The sequence below is a fragment of the Drosophila albomicans genome, chromosome 3 (assembly GCF_009650485.2).
Source record: "Drosophila albomicans strain 15112-1751.03 chromosome 3, ASM965048v2, whole genome shotgun sequence".
Classification (NCBI taxonomy): domain Eukaryota; kingdom Metazoa; phylum Arthropoda; class Insecta; order Diptera; family Drosophilidae; genus Drosophila; species Drosophila albomicans.
The window spans coordinates 46,765,770-46,783,513 of NC_047629.2; the positions used below are offsets into that span (position 1 = coordinate 46,765,770).

At 39.9% G+C, this 17,744-nt stretch overlaps 1 protein-coding gene across 4 annotated transcripts; it reads left to right on the top strand.

Annotated features, from left to right (window-relative positions):
* The first annotated feature begins 167 nt into the window (after window positions 1-167).
* Window positions 168-17,484, top strand: LOC117570350 (protein ECT2). 4 transcript variants are annotated; one of them, XM_034251906.2, is made up of 12 exons: window positions 168-762; window positions 4,482-4,698; window positions 10,471-10,606; window positions 10,678-10,784; window positions 11,658-11,907; window positions 12,072-13,493; window positions 14,659-14,790; window positions 14,852-15,202; window positions 15,260-16,201; window positions 16,262-16,372; window positions 16,438-16,587; window positions 16,651-17,484. In XM_034251906.2, exons 1-12 carry the CDS (start codon window positions 732-734, stop codon window positions 16,777-16,779), a joined length of 3,978 nt encoding a protein of 1,325 aa, XP_034107797.1. In that variant the 5' UTR covers window positions 168-731; the 3' UTR covers window positions 16,780-17,484. The 4 variants fall into 4 exon arrangements, with proteins under 4 accessions (XP_034107797.1, XP_034107800.1, XP_034107798.1 ...); XM_034251909.2 differs by lacking the exon at window positions 12,072-13,493 and having other exon boundaries at window positions 173-762; XM_034251907.2 differs by lacking the exons at window positions 168-762; window positions 4,482-4,698 and adding an exon at window positions 10,225-10,316.
* The last annotated feature ends 260 nt before the right edge of the window (window positions 17,485-17,744 follow it).

Sequence of the window (17,744 nt, forward strand, 5' to 3'; positions counted from 1 at the left end):
GGCTTGTAGGGTAGCACTGTTTAGTATCAATGCCGCGACCGATGCGCACTTATCGATATCAATTTTCGTCGGTGTCAATACAGTTTAACAGTGCCATTGTGAGTTGTATGCTAAAAATTAGTATTTTAACAGAGCAGTTTTGAGTGTGAAGAGGCAGCAGCTTTAACATTTATGTAAAATAAAGCGAGACGAACAGCCGTGCGACCGGACGTGTTTGGCCGTTGATTTTGATTTTTTTAATTCCGACGCGCTGCTGCGCCAGCAACTTAAACTCACGTACTAGGCGCGGTGTAATTAATTTGTAAAACAATTTTACAATAGACATTGGTGCAATTAATCGTGTGCATTCGAAAGTAATTCGTAGTCGAGTACTGAGAATTGAAGAAAAGTGCTAAAATAAAAGCGACGCCGACTTACATTCAATGGAGTTCGTCGATTAATGTGTCTGTGTTTGTGACTGGCTTGTATTTGTTGAGTGTGTGTGTAAACGCTGAGCAATTTCGCGCGCCGCTTTTTAATTGACCAAACGCATTTGTTCAATTTATTTGTTTGAAAAACAACGATGGATCTGTCGCAGAAATGAGTAAAACATAGTAAACAAACTACTATTGAAACTAAAACAAAGAAACGTTTAGCAGAACAGTTGCAAAAAGGCCTATTACAGTGACTGTGTGCGTTTAAGTGCGTGTGTGTGTGGCGTCTTCTGCCAAATTTAATGCAATTCAAACGAAATGGAAACCATAGAGGAACAATCAAAAACAGGTGAGTTAGAATAGAACAAAGACGAAAGCAGCAGCAGCTGTTTGGATATCTTTTTGTAGTTTTTTTTTATTATATTTGTTGAATTTTCAATGTCGCCGCCAGAGAAGCATAAAAAATGTCACTAACAGCAGATAAATATTATGTGTAGTACTTATTTCTGGTTGTTGCTGTTGTAGCAGAGACTAAAAAAAGCTAGCGCCAACGCGTCAGAGTATTTTAAGCTGCTTTCTTATTTTTTTAATTTATTTCGCTTTCAACTGATGTATCGTCGACCACGCATAAAAATGTGTGCTAAATATTTTGCACCCCTCTTGACCAGCTACCCTCTACCCTCAGATTCCCCTATTCTACCGGCACTGTACCCGAGAACAACAACAAAATAAACTCGCTTGCAGCCCTAGGCCAGCTTGCCTGTCTTAGGTAGCGAAGGAAACAAATTTGGTTGCGCACACTCTCTCTATCTCTGTCTGGCGTTTGTTATTGATACATTTGCCTAGAGATTTACCTATTGCGCTTGCACGTCCTGCTTTTCCCTTCTTCCTTCTTTCCGGGTCGCTGATTAACAGAGGACAACAACATGCCATTGCATTCGGCTGTTGTTTCAATGTTAATGACATGCCGCACATGCATATGCGCGAAAGAGTGTGTGTGTCTGTGTATAGAGAGATGTACGCCGACGCGAAGGTCTCAGGTCAGCGTGAGTGAATGAGGGAGACAGAGACGGCGTCAAGGCTTGACAAACGTAAACGTAAATTTCGTGTGATTTTTTTTTTACAAGATTCCACTTTGATGAGTCTGTTTGACAAAAGTTTGACGACGAATCTGCGTGAGTGTGCGTGTGAGGCAGCAAATGCTATTCAATTAGTTTTTCGCCTTGTCTTTGGCATGCGGCCAGTGAGTGTAAAGAAGAAGCTTAAGTAGAGAAGAGCAGAGCAACAGTAGACCGCATACACTAAAAGGAAATTCCCAAACGCAAATTGCTTGCCGTTATTTCCCTGTTCCAAGTCCCACCTTCAGTCACATGCCCTTTCCTTGTCCTTTGCTCGTTCCCATGCCCAGTGGCCACCTGTGTGAGTTTGTTTCGCACTTTGCCCTTAACTTCTGCACATGTATTGGTGTGTGTGTGAGAGTGAGAGTTCTTCTCCTTGCTTTCGTGCCTCCTCAACAAGGGGCAACACCTGTGGCTTTCGCCTGACTGCGTTTTCATGCAGAAATTCGTCTGGGTCTCAGTTGCAATTTTGTGTTTGATCCATAAACGTCGACTGTTCACCATGCTACACTTGCCACAAGCTGGTGCTTCTGCTCAGCTCGGCTCTGTCTACAAGAAGAACCTTAATTTGGTCACGGTTCGTCGCGATGCCTGGTCATATTTCACTTACTCGGAGCAGGATGAACTCAGCAAACAGCGGAACCTTAAGCAGGCTGCACTTTGCCAAGTGTATGAGGATTTCACAGGTATTTATTTCGAAAATCTCAGGATCACATGGATTTTCTCAAGCATGTCTTTGTTAGTTCCTCGAAGATATTTACATACATACATATATGCATTCTTTCTACGCTTGGGAAATTACAATATCAATGCAGTCGGTGCATTTAAATTTGTAGAAAGCCAGACGAACATAGAGAAACTCTTAATTGAAGCAAATAAATTCTTTATTTCCGATAGCAAATTGCATGCAAGATAAATAAATATTGCAGTCCAGACACACATAGAATATATAAAGTCTACACGCAGCACGTTGAAAACTGAAATTAATGGAATCTAGTGAATAGAAATAAAGGGAAATATTCCGTAGGCAATCAAGTGATTTATTACCCACCCACAATACAAAATGAATTAAATGTAATTGCAATTGTTGTACCTTAAAGTTTTTGTTATGTAACTTTAAACAATTTTGTTTAAGATGAAATCATAAGTGTTATTTTAAAATCAATATATACCTTATTTATTATCCCACCCCTTGGGACATTTGTACCGCTTGTTAATGTAATTTTATGCCTCGTACTTGCTTAAAATATTTTCGAAATGTTTTCCCATTTCTTTGGAATGAAATGAAATATATCCAAACAGATTTTCGAGTTGGCTGCACAAATAAATCCATATACTATATCAAGTGATTCAATTCGGAATTGGTCTTTAAAGCGGTAACAGTCACAGACAGCTTATAATATTATATAAATGGAGTGTTAGCCACCTTTAATGTAAATAGTGAACTGTGACTGTTGTTTTCTCAGTTGTCAAGTGTACGAACTGCTTTGGTATCATTATGGCAATTATTGTTGCTGCTGCTGAGTGTTGTTTCCACTGTCATTTCTCAAAACTTGACTCACAACAACAGCAATAACAATAATAATAATGTTAGAGAGAGAGTGCATTAACAGTGCATGTCATGCGATGCACATTCCTCAGACCCATTTTAATACCTTTATAAACACTATAAATATTTGGAATAGCTGCAGAAAATTCCATTGCCTTTGCCGTGTTTATGAACCGAGATTATTCTAAAACATTCCATGCGTCATATGGCGACGACAAAGGCATCAGCAGCAGTGAGTGCATCTGCTGCTCATCATCATCATCCCCATTCTCTTGGGGGAGTCTGGACTTTGCTCAATTTGCCCCGACGACAACGATGGCGATGGCGACTGCGTCTCGTTTTGTTTCGTTTTGAATCGTGGCGGCGGAGATACAAAAGCGCAATTGGCATCAGTTACAGCCGCCAAGTTCTGGATAAAATTAATATGCATGGAGCAGGGGGGGCGGAGCGGAGCTTGGTGCTGCTTGTGCTGTGGAAAAATTGAATGCACTTGAACATTTTTGTGGAGCTCTCGTGTGGGTGGCGACGCAGTGCAGCAGCAGCATCGTTGCATTTTCTTGTTTGCATTTTTTGTTTTTGGCTTGTCAAAATCTAAGAAGCCTGGCATTGATGTGAAGGTCACAGGGGGCGGGCTGCAGCTAGTAGAGCGATGTAGTATGTTATGCCAAGCAACAACAACAACAACAATAATAATAACAACAATCATCACTTGGCGATCACAATTAAAACTGATGTCAACAGCTCGCAAAATGCTGTTAAATGATCGACGAACGGAGCGCTGTCTTTCTCTATATCTATCTCTATCTCTGTCTCTTCATCTATCTTTCTCTGTTTTCCTCTATCTCTGTCTCTGTTGCTGCCCTTCAGCGAGAGCTCCTGCTCTTAGTTCTGTTCATCATTCGGTTCGTTCGTTTGTTTTGTTTTGTTTTCGCTGCCCTCTGCTTAAGATCTGCTTTACTCTGCTCTCCGCTCTTCTCTCCTCTTGTCAATGCCATCGGCAGCGCCTCACTTTGCAATTTGCAATTTGCATAAACAAACAAAAGCGATGGCCATAAATCATAGCGCCAAACTTTTAATATGACGTTCTCTACGCTCGCCCAAAAGTGTACTTAAATTTATTGGGTTTGTTTATCTGTTTATCCACTCAATAGGGCGGCGAGGGGTTGAAGGCTAAAATAGCCAAAACAATCGATTGCACAATTGTCGATCTCAAATTAGTCAAATGCGATGCTAATGAAAAATTTGTAGCGCATGAGAAAGTCTTTCGAGTCGTATCGCGATGATTCTCACTGCACTTAAGTACTATAATCTATAGTTATAAATATAGAAAGTATTATGTGTATATATAGATCCTAATGCCTTTGTCATTCGTTTGCGTTTGCGATTTTCTCTTTTTTGCAGAGATGTCCATCATGTCGAAGCTGCCCACACGCATCTGTCTGGTGGGCGAGGCTGGTCGAGATGCTGGCACAGTGCAGGCGGCCGAGAGTTTCGGCATGCCCGTCATCCAATCGCAAACTGGTCTGGACATCATCAACGACACGGAATGGCGCACGTTCTATGTGCTGCAGGATTTCGAAGATGAGATCTTTGATGCCATACACAAGCAAAAGGAATGGTAAGTACAGCTCATTATCTCGGTAGTAGTTGGAAGGCTGTAATTTTTATTGATTTGTAAATGTACAACACACATGGTAGTAGCTAAGAGGCCCTTGGTGTACTATTTGTTTTGAATGACAGACTGAATGCTTATCTGTTCTATCAAACTTTCAGTCTAAGCGGTAGCAGCTAAAGGGCTGATATGTCTATATAACTTAGAGGTTTAAAGTTTAATATATCTTATAACTGACAGACTTCTTGACACATTTATCCACCAACAGTAGAAACGGTAGTAGCTAAAAGGCTGCACAGCTCAGTCTTGTCATGGGTGTAATATTTGTCTCGAATAACAAACTGAATGCTTGAGTGTTTAACTGATTTATCAAACTTACAGCATAAACGGTAGTAACTAGAAGGTTGTTATTTTTATACAACAGAGATAACGTTACTCGATGCGTATTATATGTCTCGATTGACGGACTGATGGACATTCTGACTTATTTATCAACGTATAACACATTTGGTAGAAGCTAAATGGTTGTTATTTTTACACTGTATGTAATTTGTACTTGACTGTTCCTCTTTTTGGTTTATTTAGCTATATACAGCATAAGCGGTAGTAGCTAGAAGGTGGCTATTTTTATACTACTCAGATGTTGCTCCTTTAAGTTTAATATTTTTGGCAGTCTGACTAATATATCAAAGTACAGCATAAGCTGTAATAGCTAGAAGGCTGAAATTTGTACACAACTTAGTGTTGTCCTGGGTGTAATATTTGCCCTGAATGGCAGACTACATGCATAATTGTTTGACTGATTTATCAACCTCATAGCATACACGGTAGTGGCTAAGAGGTTGCTATTTTTGTACAACACGACTGTTGTTGCCTTAAGTTTAATATTTTTGTGTGAGGCTGCCTGACTCATTTGTCAACGTTCTGCACAAACGGTAGTAGCTAGAAGGCTGCAATTTGTACACAACTTAGTGTTGTCCTGGGTGTAATATTTGCCCTGAATGGCAGACTCCATGCTTAATTGTTTGACTGATTTATCAACCTCACAGCATAAGAGGTAGTAGCTAGAAGGTTTCTATTTTTATACAACACAGCTATTGTTGTTTTAAGTTTAATATTTTTGTGTGACTGCTGCCTGACTCATTTGTCAACGTACAGCACAAACGGTAGTAGCTAGAAGGCTGCAATTTTCACAGACGCCAGAAGGTCTTGATCTACTTTAAATATGTGACACCTTTTAACCTAATTCGCATTGCAAGCTGGTCAATTCTAAGGTCAAAGTTGATATGAAAATGCGGGTGAAGCTGCAGGAAAACAAAAAAAAAAAAAAAAGAGAAAAACGTTGCTAGATCTAAATATATCGCTGCCTTAGCACAATAATGTCACCAAATTGGACACGACACAACAGACGCCACAAAATGCCACGAGTGGAGCTGTAGTCGGAGCCAAATTTGAAATTGAGACACGCATGTGTTGCCCCATCATCTACTTCTCTTCATACAACAACAACAACAATCCCTCCGCCTCCCTTTTGCCATTTAGCTGGCTGACTTTTGCGGGAGATTGACAGCAGCAAACCGCTGACATTTCCCCGCAGTCTCCTCTTTTTTTTTTGCACATTTGCTATAAATTGTTGTCAAATTTGGAACTTGCGGCATTATTCGCCACGCTTGATTAATTTACCCGCTGCGCAGTAATATCAGCATTCAAATAAAACATCAATAACAACAACAAAGAACAACATCATTAGTAGTGATTAACAATAATTTTTATTTTATTTATTATATTTACCAACTCATATTCAAGGTTAACAAATGCGTTTGTCGTGCCTGCAGTCCAAATGGGAGAGGGATGGGAGAGAAGTGAGGGGGAGTTCTTTTCCCTGTTTTCGCTATGCTTTTGCTTTCATGTTAAACATCGTTCCTACTTTTCGCACACAACATGTAAAAATCGTCAGAAGAGCACCGCAAACGGAAGCCACCAAAGCACCTTCAGCCCCCAGCATCTCCTCCCTCTCCCCACCCTTTGCCCCTCGGTATCATACACCACCCACAACGTTATTATTTATTTGCCAAAATTTCATTCATGTTTCGAATGTTTGTATTCTCATCTTTTTGGTTTTTTTCATTTCTGTTATTGTTATTGTTTTGTGCACATAAAATTGTTTTTAGTTAGCAGTAAATACAGAAATACGTACACCCCGATTCCGAACGGGGAGCATATATAAATATAAGTGGTGGATATTTTTTATGGCATACTGCTCGAAATACATTTATCATATGTTTTAAAAATAATCCCTAATTAGTTAAAAATTATTTCTTAGATATTTCTGTAGCAAAGAAAGTTCCAATACACATTATCCAAATTCTTTAGTAATTCTAGTATCAAAATTGTTCAGCAAAATTCAACTTATCTTTAACTTCACACTTCTTGTAAATGTGCCCAAATTATATATATTATGATTAGCATAACAAACCTATTTGATTGTCAATATCTTTTTCCAAATGAAAACAACATCGATTTAGTTTTAAGTACATATAATGAAGGTATATTTTCGCATCTAATAACAATGAGAAAGTTAAGATTAAGTGTGTCCATACAACAAAGTAAAGGATATTTAAAAGTGAATACAGTCAGTTTTTTATGCTAAATATGATATGTAATATGGCCACTTTTACAATTGTTTAATTTTATATTTTAGTTTCAAATACGTTCAATGAACTTATATTTTCGCACGGTCACTTTTGTTATGTTAATTATGATACGTAATATGGGCACACTTTTACAACAATATTTTACATAATATGCCATTTATCTCTCAGCCCAGAATTATTGCTTTCACAAAATTATGACACAATTCGAATGGGGAATTTTGATTCATAAATTCCACAGTTTAAAAATAAAATAATTCCCCAGTTTCTGCTCGAACTTCTGGCTTTCATTGCCCTCAATATCGAATCTCTGCCGATGATAACCTTTGCCTTGCTGCAAGTTGCGAAAATAAATACAATAAAAAAAAAAGCACAATTCTGAAGAAATTGCGTTAACTTCCTGTGAAGAATGAAGTGAAACAAATTGGATCAGGCTATTGAGAAAATTCCCTGAACACTTTGCAAGAATTGCACCAGAGACAGACACAACGTGGCGTATACTTGACGACCACTTAAACTCATTCGAATAATGCCACAAAGATCTCGTTAATTGCTATTCGGCAACATGGCTATATACGTATTTTTATATACAAAAAGAGATTTACATATATTATATATAGCTGACGATGACGATCTGAATCATAGCAACTCACGATTGCATTGCCTATTTTGGGGCGCTTTCATTCATCGACCATCCAAGGCTTTGACATTAAATTCACAATGCTGGGAAAAAATTCAAATGAAAATTAAAATTACAAATAGATGACAATTTTCTCATAGGGGAAAAACTTTTGCGTAGTTCGAACGAAATCGAAATGAATCGTACGCCTTTGATAAATACTTGAGGTGGGATGCTGTTAATGGTGATGTTTGGTTGGGGGATGTTGCAGTAATCGTTTGGCGCCAAGATTCTTTCTATTCTCTATAAAAAATGTCGTCTGTTTTTGGGGGAACACGACGCGTAGAAGAAAGTGTGAAAACGTCGCCAACGATTCCGAAATTCTTGAACATTTCAACTGGGAAAGTATTCGAAGCAAATCGCAGAAAAAATAAATATATAAAAAAGTATATGCATACATTTTTATTGTAGCTTATATACTATGAAGTTGTGGCAGTGCGTGTATTTATTTATGTATATGCATGTTTTATAATTTATATGCTTCAGCATGGCTAATTAATTGTGGAGGGGTGATGACAGAGAGAAGGGGAAAGGGGGTCAGAATACTGCTGTCATTGACTGTTCTATAGTTTTGACCCTCGCAAAGTTCGATTGGTTTTTTCTGTGTTGTCTCGTGTTGGGGGGCAAAAGATCAGCGCACTTTACAAGCAGCCCAAAACTCGGAGGTCGTCGATGAGAAATCATCATCATCATCATCATTGTGAACTCTTTGCTGCGCATTTTTGTGCTTTGACTAAGCATTGACTGGGTTTTCCTGTTTCCAAAGAAATTCCTATAAAATGATATGCTTTCGCTTTGAATTGAAATATTTGCAATTTATGCACCTGTCGCGCTTTTTGTTTACCATTTTTTCTTTTTGTCATTGTGGATTCTTCTCTCTAACGTTGCCTAAATGTTTGCACAGCTTACAGAGAACACTTGACTCATAGACAATGTGTGAGTGAGTGTGAGTGTGTTAATGTGTGTGTGTGTGGGAGTGTGTATACTATATATGACATTTGGCACTTGAGTGTGAGTGCCACAAATATATATTCGTATGGCATTTTTCTATTTCCACAATTTTTCATTCCATTGCGTTCAGTTCAGGCATTTGGCTGGTTTTTCGCTGTTCGTATTTTTCGGCAATTTTCCCCCGTGGTCAACAGTTGTGTGTTTGCTCAAGAGTTTTCCACGTGAACTACAAGGGATTCTTTCTACTTTTTACGGAAATAAAAGTCAACGTTTTGTGTTTAAATATTTTTGTTTGTTGTGCTCTGCACATGGAAATTTTTCAACTTTGGTAAGGTCAAATGTGCAACGTGATGTGTGTGTGGGAAAATGCGAGTTGCATCGCTTTCAATAGTGTGTGAAAAGTGTCGACCCTAAAATGAAAACGCAGTTCTTATCGTGTTATTTAAATGCCGGTTAACTGAGAAGAATTCATTGTGTAGAATAAAATGAATAAAATTGTAATTCGTAATATGTAATTTATTATTATTATTGTGGCAATACTTCGCATGTCAATCGCCGTGCTATTTTAATAATCCACTTTTCATTTGTATGCCAAAAAAAGTGTTTCCTGGAATTCCCATATTTATTTCTGACTTTTGATTATTATTGTTGCTCATTGCTCATTGTTACTCAACCAACTCGCGTATCCTAGCCGCAAATAACGAACCGAACGAACGCATGAATGAATGAATATGCTTGAATGATGATGAATACAAAACGATGTACATAAATTAATTGGCAATATTGTTGGATTTGTGGTTCATTTAAAAATAATCATAAATACAAGTGCAGAGGCAGAGGCAGATGAAGGAGCGAAGAGGAGCAATCGGCATCCGCCCACTTCCGTTCGCTCGCTTGGCTCGGCTCGATTGATTTGTTTACAAAAACTTCCGGTTCGTGGCCAGTTGTGGACGCTCCCATCATCAGCTGGCAGCGCTTGTGCATCTGCCTCTCGCTCTCTATCTCCCTCTCTCACTCTCTGTGTCTCTTAGTCATAAACAAAAGGCCCTTAAACGATGTGATCTCTGGGAGGCAAAGTTCGTCTTGTTGATTGTTGTTTACATTGCCTCAAGCAATTTGCCACCTGGTGTCGCGTGTGTATATTTCTTCTCACATCTTGTTGCTTGCCACTCGACATGCTTGATCTCGTCTGATTGTTGACTTGCAGTCACTCGTGGATGGCCTGATCGCACGGTTGTGCACACGACGATTGCCTCAACTATTTGGAAGCGCTTATAACCGATTTATTGTGTATCGAGCAATTGAGATATGGCTGCAGCATCATCGCAATGGTCAACGCCAAGGTCAATTGGGGAGGGCATTAAAAACAAGATACAAAAAGTTACATGATACAGATTATAGTCTCGTCTCGTCTCGTCTATAACCTTGCATAACTCAAAATGTGTGCCACAAACATAAATATTTAATGGGCTTTTCTCTACAATTCTCTCTTTACAGCATTTTGGGTCCACCCGCTTTGAAGTATGCCGCCGAAATGAAGCAAACTCTGGGCCAGAACACGAGGCCCATTTACAACTATGCAATGCGCGGCGTCGTCACTTGCTTCACCGGCATACGCAAAAAGGATGAGCTGGTAAGTGGATGCAAGATCTGCTTCTTTTATTGAACAGCAAGCAAAGCTAATAAAACTCTTCATCATTGCAGACAAAGCTGGTGAATCTCATTCACTCCATGGGCGGCTGCATCAAGAAGGATCTGAACACAAAGACCACGCATCTGATATGCAATCACAGTGGCGGCGAAAAGTATCAGTAAGTGTGCAAGACTAGAAATATAAGAACTTTCAATTTCATTTTATTGATTTTAATTGAGACTTATTTAGAATTACTTCGTCATTGACTGGAGTTCGACTAGACTTTCCCTAATTTAATAGATCATTGATTTTTAAAATATTATTAGTATTTTCTTCAAATATTAATGGATTAGCATCACTTAAACTTTATTTACTTCAACCAAGTATTGACTGTAATAGACCCTATCATTTGGCTTTATTTTTTTACTCCAACATAAAAATAAAGAGTTTACATAAACTGCATTTTCTTTAGATATTAATTGACTTACATCATTTTAAGCTTAAATTAAATTGAATTATTACTTTATTGGCATCACTTAAACTTTATTTACTTCAACCAAGTATTGACTGTAATAGACCCTTTCATTTTTTAGATGTTTTATTCCAACGTAAAAATTGAAAATTATTCAATTTAATTGAAATGTTGCATTTACATATATAAATTTATTATCAGTACTTTTTTCGCTGATCTCTAAACTTTTTTAATATGTTAAAGCTCAGACCCGTTCATATTTGGTAATAATGAATATTTTAAGGGACTTAGACATGTTAAGGAGTCTCTTTTTTGTTAACTTCCTCTTATTATTATTTATGTTGTCAAAAAGTGAATATTTGAAGGGATTTTATATATTTTATTGAGAGTTTCTTTTCTCCTTTTAATCTAATTACTATTGTTATTATTTATATTATTAAAAAGTGAATAAATTAAGTGATTTTAAACATTTTAAGGAGTGTTTTCTTCCCTCTTATATTTATTAGACATGTTAAATAGTGTTTCCTTTCTCCTTTTTATTTGCTTCCTTTTATTAACATCACTTTCTTCTCTCCACAGATACGCCAAGACCTTTCGGTTGACTGTGGTTCGTCCAGCTTGGGTCTATGCCGCTTGGTCAGCACGCGATTCGCTGGAGTTTGAGGCGACGCAAGACAGTTTCACGAAGACGCATCGGTTAAGGGCATTCGAGGGACAGAAGATCTGTTTCTTTGGCTTTCCCGCCGAGGAGCATCAGCATATGGTCGATGTGCTGCTGGAGAATGGGGGCGTCTGTGCTGAACTGGATGATCCCGAGTGCTCGCATGTCGTGAGTTAAACAGCCACTTATTTAGTTACCAACCAATCTTACTTACAGTAGTTGAAGTAAACACTTGCATGCTGGCATTTGGTCTCTTGTTACTTTATTTGTTTGAGTTTGTTTTATATTCTATGTGTGTCTTATGGTTCGATTCTCGTGTATATATCTTGCAGGTGATGCCCAATACGGGCGCAGTCTTTACAAGCTCTAGCACTAGCACTACTACTAGCACTGACACTACTACTACTAACCACAGCACTAACCCCAAGCCCCCCCATCCCATAAGCAACACCAGCTGTAGCAGCAACAGCAGCAGCAACAACAACAGTCCAAAACACACACCACCCAACACCACAACTCAATACAACGACGCGGACATTGCTGATCTCTCAGCTGCCGAGCAAAAGGAGTTCAAGATGGAAACATCACCAACTACAGATAAGGAGAATCTAGAAGCGGAGGATCTCGATGATATACACTTTGATGATCGCCTCTTTGTGGAGGCAGCGGACATGCAACAACCGGAGGAGGAATTGCCGCTGCCCGATTCCGCTGACGAGGAAGATGTGCAGGCAAGCACACCCAAGAAGAGCAATCACATGCAGCACAAGTTGGAACAACCAAGCATCACGATCACAGCTGGCACGCCCACCAGCTGCAATGGCAGTCCATCTACCGATGGCTTTCAACCGACCACCGAGAGTCTTTCGCCCATACTCAAAGCACCCGCCAAGCTGCTTGCGATCGAGACAATCAATGAATGCGACATGGAGTCGGATGATTTGCTGGCCACCGAGAATGATTTGAAACGCAAACGCGACAGTTTCGACAGCGTCTCGCTGATGTCTGTCGACTCGTTTGCTTTGCCCGCCAGCACCAAGAAACCGAAACTAATACGCACCGGTTCCATAACGCGCACCTTGAAGCGTTCCATGAGTTTTGTGGCCGATCGCACGCCCATCATCAAGACGCTGCGCACGCGTCGCAGCTCGATTGCTGGTGCAGATGCTTCCATACTAGGGAGTGAAACCCTCGATGCTGCCGATGATTCGGTTTGTTCGCTGGCCAGCAGCATCAGTACAACGCTGAATGAATCCATACGCAAACCAGTCAAGGAGAAGCTGCGCAGCATTTGCGGTCGCATTACACGCAGCAGCAGTCGACGTGTCGAACGTGAAGGAACGCCAGAGTTGGGACTGTTGGACAGCGGTTTCAAGACGCCCAAGGCGCCACTGCAACGCTTTGGTGCCAGCGGAAGTGCATCAGCTTCAACGAAGAAAACAGCGAAACGTCTCTTTGGTCCACCGGTGGGTGCAACTGCTGCTGCTGTTGCTGTTGTTGGAGGTGGTGTTGGTGCTGCATTCACAACAACTAACAATCCCAATGTCATTTGCAATTCCACCACATCCAATGACACTTCATCCACAATTGCCTGCTGTGCTGCTGTCACGGCCATGGTGCCACTTCAAATCACCTCATCATCAACATCATCAACGTCGCCGTCTCCATCATCGTTGATACCAGCTGTGGAAGTAATTGATGTCGATGGTGTCAAGCAGGCACCCGCTGCAGATGCAGATGGAGATGAGCCAATGGTACAATTAAAATAGCCAGGATAAGGCATACACTTTAACACTTGGAATACGCTTTGAAACGACTCGCATAGGGAATTCTAATTGCAATTGAGAAATGGCTCCCCTCAACGTCTCTTCTCTTCATCGCTTCTCTTTCACACGCTTCTCGCACTTCGCTTCGCCCCTCCACTTGCATTGAAACATTTTGTGCTCTTTATAAAATCGTATTTCATTTCGCGAATCATGTTCGTCACGAATTCATCTGCTTTTTAATCAGATTTAATGATCTCACTCTTCAAATTAAATTACATGTTAATTGTTAATGGTTATGTTATGTAGCTTAAGTCATAATTTTTTGATTTTGGGTGCGGTAAATTTGACTTCTATCCCTTTATTCTTTTCATATCCAAACACTTCCTCTCTAATGCTATGCTATCTACTTTATGGTATCCGATCACGCGCAACAACAACAACAAACAAACAAAATAAGCGTACAAAAAAACAGAAGCAGCACAATAAATATTGATAAACATTTATTTGCGAAAGGCGAGAGCAGCTAGAGCACACGTCGTTTTCGTCGTTCCACGTGAATAAATGTTTCAAATGCCTTCTTCAAACTCACACAAGAACAAAACGCACAAAAAAAAGTTGAAATAATTAAACAATATAATGAACACATACATATCTAGATCTATAATTCGCGTCAGAGAGACTTTAAAGAATTCCATTTGATTATAGACTAACAAATATTTGCACAAATGTTTCACTACACTTGAGATGGAAGGAATTTTGTTCAACAATTTGCTTGTTCACTCATTTTTTTTATTCACTTTTATTGCTCACTCCATTTCGTTATTTCCAATTATTCTTGTACATTTTGCTTGCGATTTCTTTTTATGCCGTTTCAAAGTGTGTTGCCAAAAAATGAAAAAAAAAGATATAATGTGTGTGCATTAAAAATGTTTTGTTTGGCCTCTTTTTTTTATAATGAAGAACATCATCATATATTGTGCTGCTGCTGCTGTTGCTGCGTTGTGTGAACACTGTACAATAGATTTAATTAGTTAGACGCATGCGAGTTTCGATCAAATTTATTGGGCAACAAACAAAACATTTTTATTCCCCACATTTTTGCACTATATAGATTGGTAACAATTGTTAATTATTTGTTTGTTCATTCCATCAGGTTGTCGATCAACACACGGCTGCCGCGAAGCCGGAGCCAAAGAATCACAATACGCACATTCTGAAATCGGATTGGTTCTGGTACACGATCCAGAATGGATACGCCAACGAGATGGACTTTCTATTCGGCGATGTAAGATTGACAGCTCTTTCCCTTTGTTATACATTTATTGACGTATGTGTTTTGTCTGCAGTATCTGGACAGCATTACGAATACGCCCAGCACCGATCGTCGCGATTCGCTGCCCATTAGCTTCAACAAGCGGAAACGGAAGCGTTTCTCACAGCGCATTCAATTGGAGGGCACACCTTTGGGCTCGGGCAAGCGACGCTCTTCGGTGTCCGATGCTGGTCTGTTGTCCGTTTCGAATAGCTTCTTTGATTGCACCACCAGTCCTGATAAGCTTGAGAATGATAAACTCTTACACGCTGAGCCCGAAGCAAGTGAAGCAACGCCCACAAAGAAATCCATGCGCTTCAATCACTTTATGGACTTTTTTACCACAGAGTCGAATTATGTGGGCATTCTAGACACCATATTAAACGTGAGTAGCTTGATGAAATGCCAAAACAATCAGTTCTAATCTCATTCTATTTCATAGCTCTTTAAAAACAAATTGGAAGAACTCGCGGAGACGAATGATCCACTGCTGAATAAATCAGAGATCAAATCTATCTTTGGCAACTTTCTGCCCATACACGAGGTGCATCAGAGCATGCTGGAGCATTTGCGTAAACTGCACGCCAATTGGCGAGAGGATTGCCTCATTGGCGATATTATCATTCAGCATCGCGATGAACTTATCAAAGCATATCCGCCCTATGTGAACTTCTATGAGCAGATGAAGGAACAGCTGCTATACTGTGATCGGGAATACCCGCGCTTCCACGCCTTCCTCAAGATCAATCAGACAAAGCCCGAATGCGGTCGCCAGAGTCTACAGGATCTGATGATACGGCCCGTGCAGCGATTGCCTAGCATTAGTCTGCTGCTCAACGATATACTGAAGCACACGGGCAACGCAAATGTGGATCATGCACGCCTCGAGGAGGCGCTGAAGGCCATCAAGCAGGTGACGCTGCACATCAATGAGGACAAGCGACGCACAGAGTCACGCATGGCCATCTTCGATATATTCAACGATATCGATGGTTGTCCTGCGCATTTGGTCAGCTCGAATCGCAGCTTCATCTCCAAGTGTGAGGTCAACGAACTGTCCGATTCACTCAGCGGTCGTGGCGATAGTTTGCTGCTATATTTGTTCTCCGATTCCATTGAGCTGTGTAAGAAGCGTTCGCGTGGCTTCAACGCAGCCAAATCGCCGAGCACGGCCAAGACGCATAAGCACATTAAGCTGATATCCTTGAATACGATACGCTTTGTCATTGACATCACTGACAGTCCGCGTGCATTTGGACTGCTACAGCGTGGCGAGAAGGAGAAGCTATACACCTTTAGCATTATCGATGAGGAGACGGATAAGCTGGTCTATCTCAAAAAGCTGTGCATGCAAATTGCAGCACACACCTGTCGCACAGATGCGGTAAGTAAAACCACAAAGTGATGATTGAAATAAATACTGATTAAAACTTCTATTCTGCAGGACAAAATGCTGCTGAGTCGCACCTCACTGGAACTGGAAGTGGACATCAGCGATGTGAATGTCAGCACATTGAGCAAAGCATTTAAATTGGCAGCCAAAACGCGCCTGAAGGTAATTTTAATTAATAATTCCCGAGTCGAAAGTATGTTTTATTAATCTGTGTAGCTTTTCTCTAGGTGGGACGCGCCTTTTCCTTTAACAAAACACCCAATAAGCTGAAGCGTGCCGTATCCACGATGATGACTTCACCCTTTGGCAGCACCAACTCCTTGACGCCCGCCTCGCAGCTGGCACAGATGCGTCTTGCCAGCTGCACCAACATTAACGTAAGCTTGAATCACTTATTTTTGTGTATACTGGAATCTAATTAAATCGAATTTCAATTACAGGAAGTTGCAGATGAGGATTGCTCTAGCATGCGCAGCAATTCACCATCCGCGCAGTCTGAGATGCTGGTTGTGCCACCTCTTTCTGTGCAGCCCACGCGCAAAAACAAGGCCGTCGTGGGTCGAATTTAGCCATGAATGCTGTTGAGCTGAGATGCTCCCAAAAAGTGTATTCCATTTGAACTCTCTTTTTTTGTGTAGGCACAACAAAAAAAAACTCGCTTGAAATGTGTTTCAAATTTGTGCTCAACGTAGGCTAAGCATTAACATTTAATTTTAACTGTAACTATTATTTCAAAATTGTAATCTCACATTCACGCGTCCAATCTCCCCTAGTTTATAAGCTACAAATTCGTAAGTTTCGTTTTGATCGTCAGAGCTTTCGTATTTCGCAAATGTTGAAGCGTTTGCATTCGAATTTGGCGATCTCGAATTGATTTCTGTTCTCCCCAAAAGTAAAGTCAAGTCTATTATTAATTTGTAAATAGTTCTCTATTATACGCTACAACTAAAAACTACTGTTTATCGATATGTTCAATGTATAACCGCATAATGTAACTAATTGTATTAGTGACTTGAAATCTCATTCACGCACTGAAAACGTTTTTAATCGGTCATTCTCGATCGATTCGAATCGGTTCGGTTCGATTTCATGTCCTTCGTCGGCTTGTCGCCACTTTTGCACAAAAGCTGTGAATGTTTACTGAGTAAATTTTTTAAAAATTATGTAACAGTTAATGTTATACTCAATTAATATTGTTTTGAGGACGGCGTACAGCTAAGCAGTTTAATCCTAACTGAGTATGATAATCTTAAATATATGAACTATGACATAAATCTATCAAGAATGCGATTTTTTATTTCTCCCATTATTTTTGGATTTGGCACTCCGCAGGATAAGCGGAAAATACGCAGTTCTTTGTATAAATGTTGTATATCCTTGCGCATTCTGTCGAAGGATATAAGGAAAGTCTAAGGAAGCGCGGAATTTAAAAAGATTTGGAAAATTTCGAGGGAAAAAAAATTCGATGACAAGGTTTAAAAAATTTGCACAGAATTTTCTCAAAAATACAAAATTCAGGATATCTGCTGAACCA

Coding starts and splice junctions, on each gene's coding strand:
- LOC117570350 (XM_034251906.2), top strand. CDS start 732: ATGGAAACCATAGAGGAACAATCAAAAACAG. Junction 763..4,481: donor AGAGGAACAATCAAAAACAG/GTGAGTTAGAAT, acceptor TCTTTTTTGCAG/AGATGTCCATCATGTCGAAG. Junction 11,908..12,071: donor ATCCCGAGTGCTCGCATGTC/GTGAGTTAAACA, acceptor TATATCTTGCAG/GTGATGCCCAATACGGGCGC.